This window comes from Eimeria tenella, genomic scaffold (genome assembly GCF_000499545.2).
Source record: "Eimeria tenella Houghton genomic scaffold, Eth_scaff3195, whole genome shotgun sequence".
NCBI lineage: Eukaryota > Apicomplexa > Conoidasida > Eucoccidiorida > Eimeriidae > Eimeria > Eimeria tenella.
In genome coordinates, this window is record NW_013543045.1 from 336 (window position 1) to 1,057 (window position 722).

Below are 722 nucleotides of genomic sequence, written 5' to 3' on the forward strand. Positions count from 1 at the left end.
GCGGCATCCGCCGCGTGCTGCTGCAGCTCCGTGCTGCAGGAGCGCCAGCAGCAACTGCCGCTTTTTAAATCATTGTCTTTTCGCTGGAGCACTTAAAGCAGCAGCAGCAGCAGCAGCAGCTCGCGCGGTGCTGCAGCCGCCAACAGCTGGAGCTGCGGAAGCAGCGAGTGTCGCTTCTGCTGCTGCGCAGCTGCTGCAGCAGCTGCTGCTGGTGCTACGGGCGGTGCTGGAGCCTCTGGCGCGCCTTCTCGGCGAGCTCTGCGGCCTGCTCGGCAGCAGCAGCAGCAGCAGCAGCAGCAGCAGCGGAGGGGGGCCCCTGGAGGGCCTGGGGGCCCCCCCTGAGCTCGCCCACGTCGGCCTGGAGCTTGGCGTTTTGCTTCTTCAGAAGGTTGGCCAGAAAGAACTCGCCGGCCCTGTAGCTGCTGCGGGTGAGGGGCCCCGCTGCAGCAAAGGCGAAGCCCTGCTGCAGCGCGAGGTGTCTGTACACCTCAAACTGCTGCGGCGACACAAAAGACACCACCCCCAGCTGCCCCCGCGAGGGCCGCAGGTACTGCCCCAGGGTCACCGCGTCCACTTTTGCTGCTCGCAGCAGCAGCAGCGCCTCCGCCACTTCTTCCGGCGTTTCGCCCAGCCCCAGCATCAGCGAGCTCTTCGTCAGAATGCCCCTGCTGCTGCTGCTGCTGCTGCTGCTGCTGCTGCTGCTGCTGGGGGGGGCGGCGCCG

General features: G+C 67.6%; 1 protein-coding gene across 1 annotated transcript; it reads right to left on the bottom strand.

The window, feature by feature from the left end:
- Window positions 1–214: 214 nt before the first annotated feature.
- ETH_00036950 (lipoic acid synthase, putative) lies at window positions 215–640 on the bottom strand (the record flags this gene model as incomplete). The annotated part of the gene is made up of 1 exon (XM_013376131.1): window positions 215–640. One exon carries the CDS (start codon window positions 638–640, stop codon window positions 215–217), a length of 426 nt encoding a protein of 141 aa, XP_013231585.1.
- Between the last annotated feature and the right edge of the window lie 82 nt (window positions 641–722).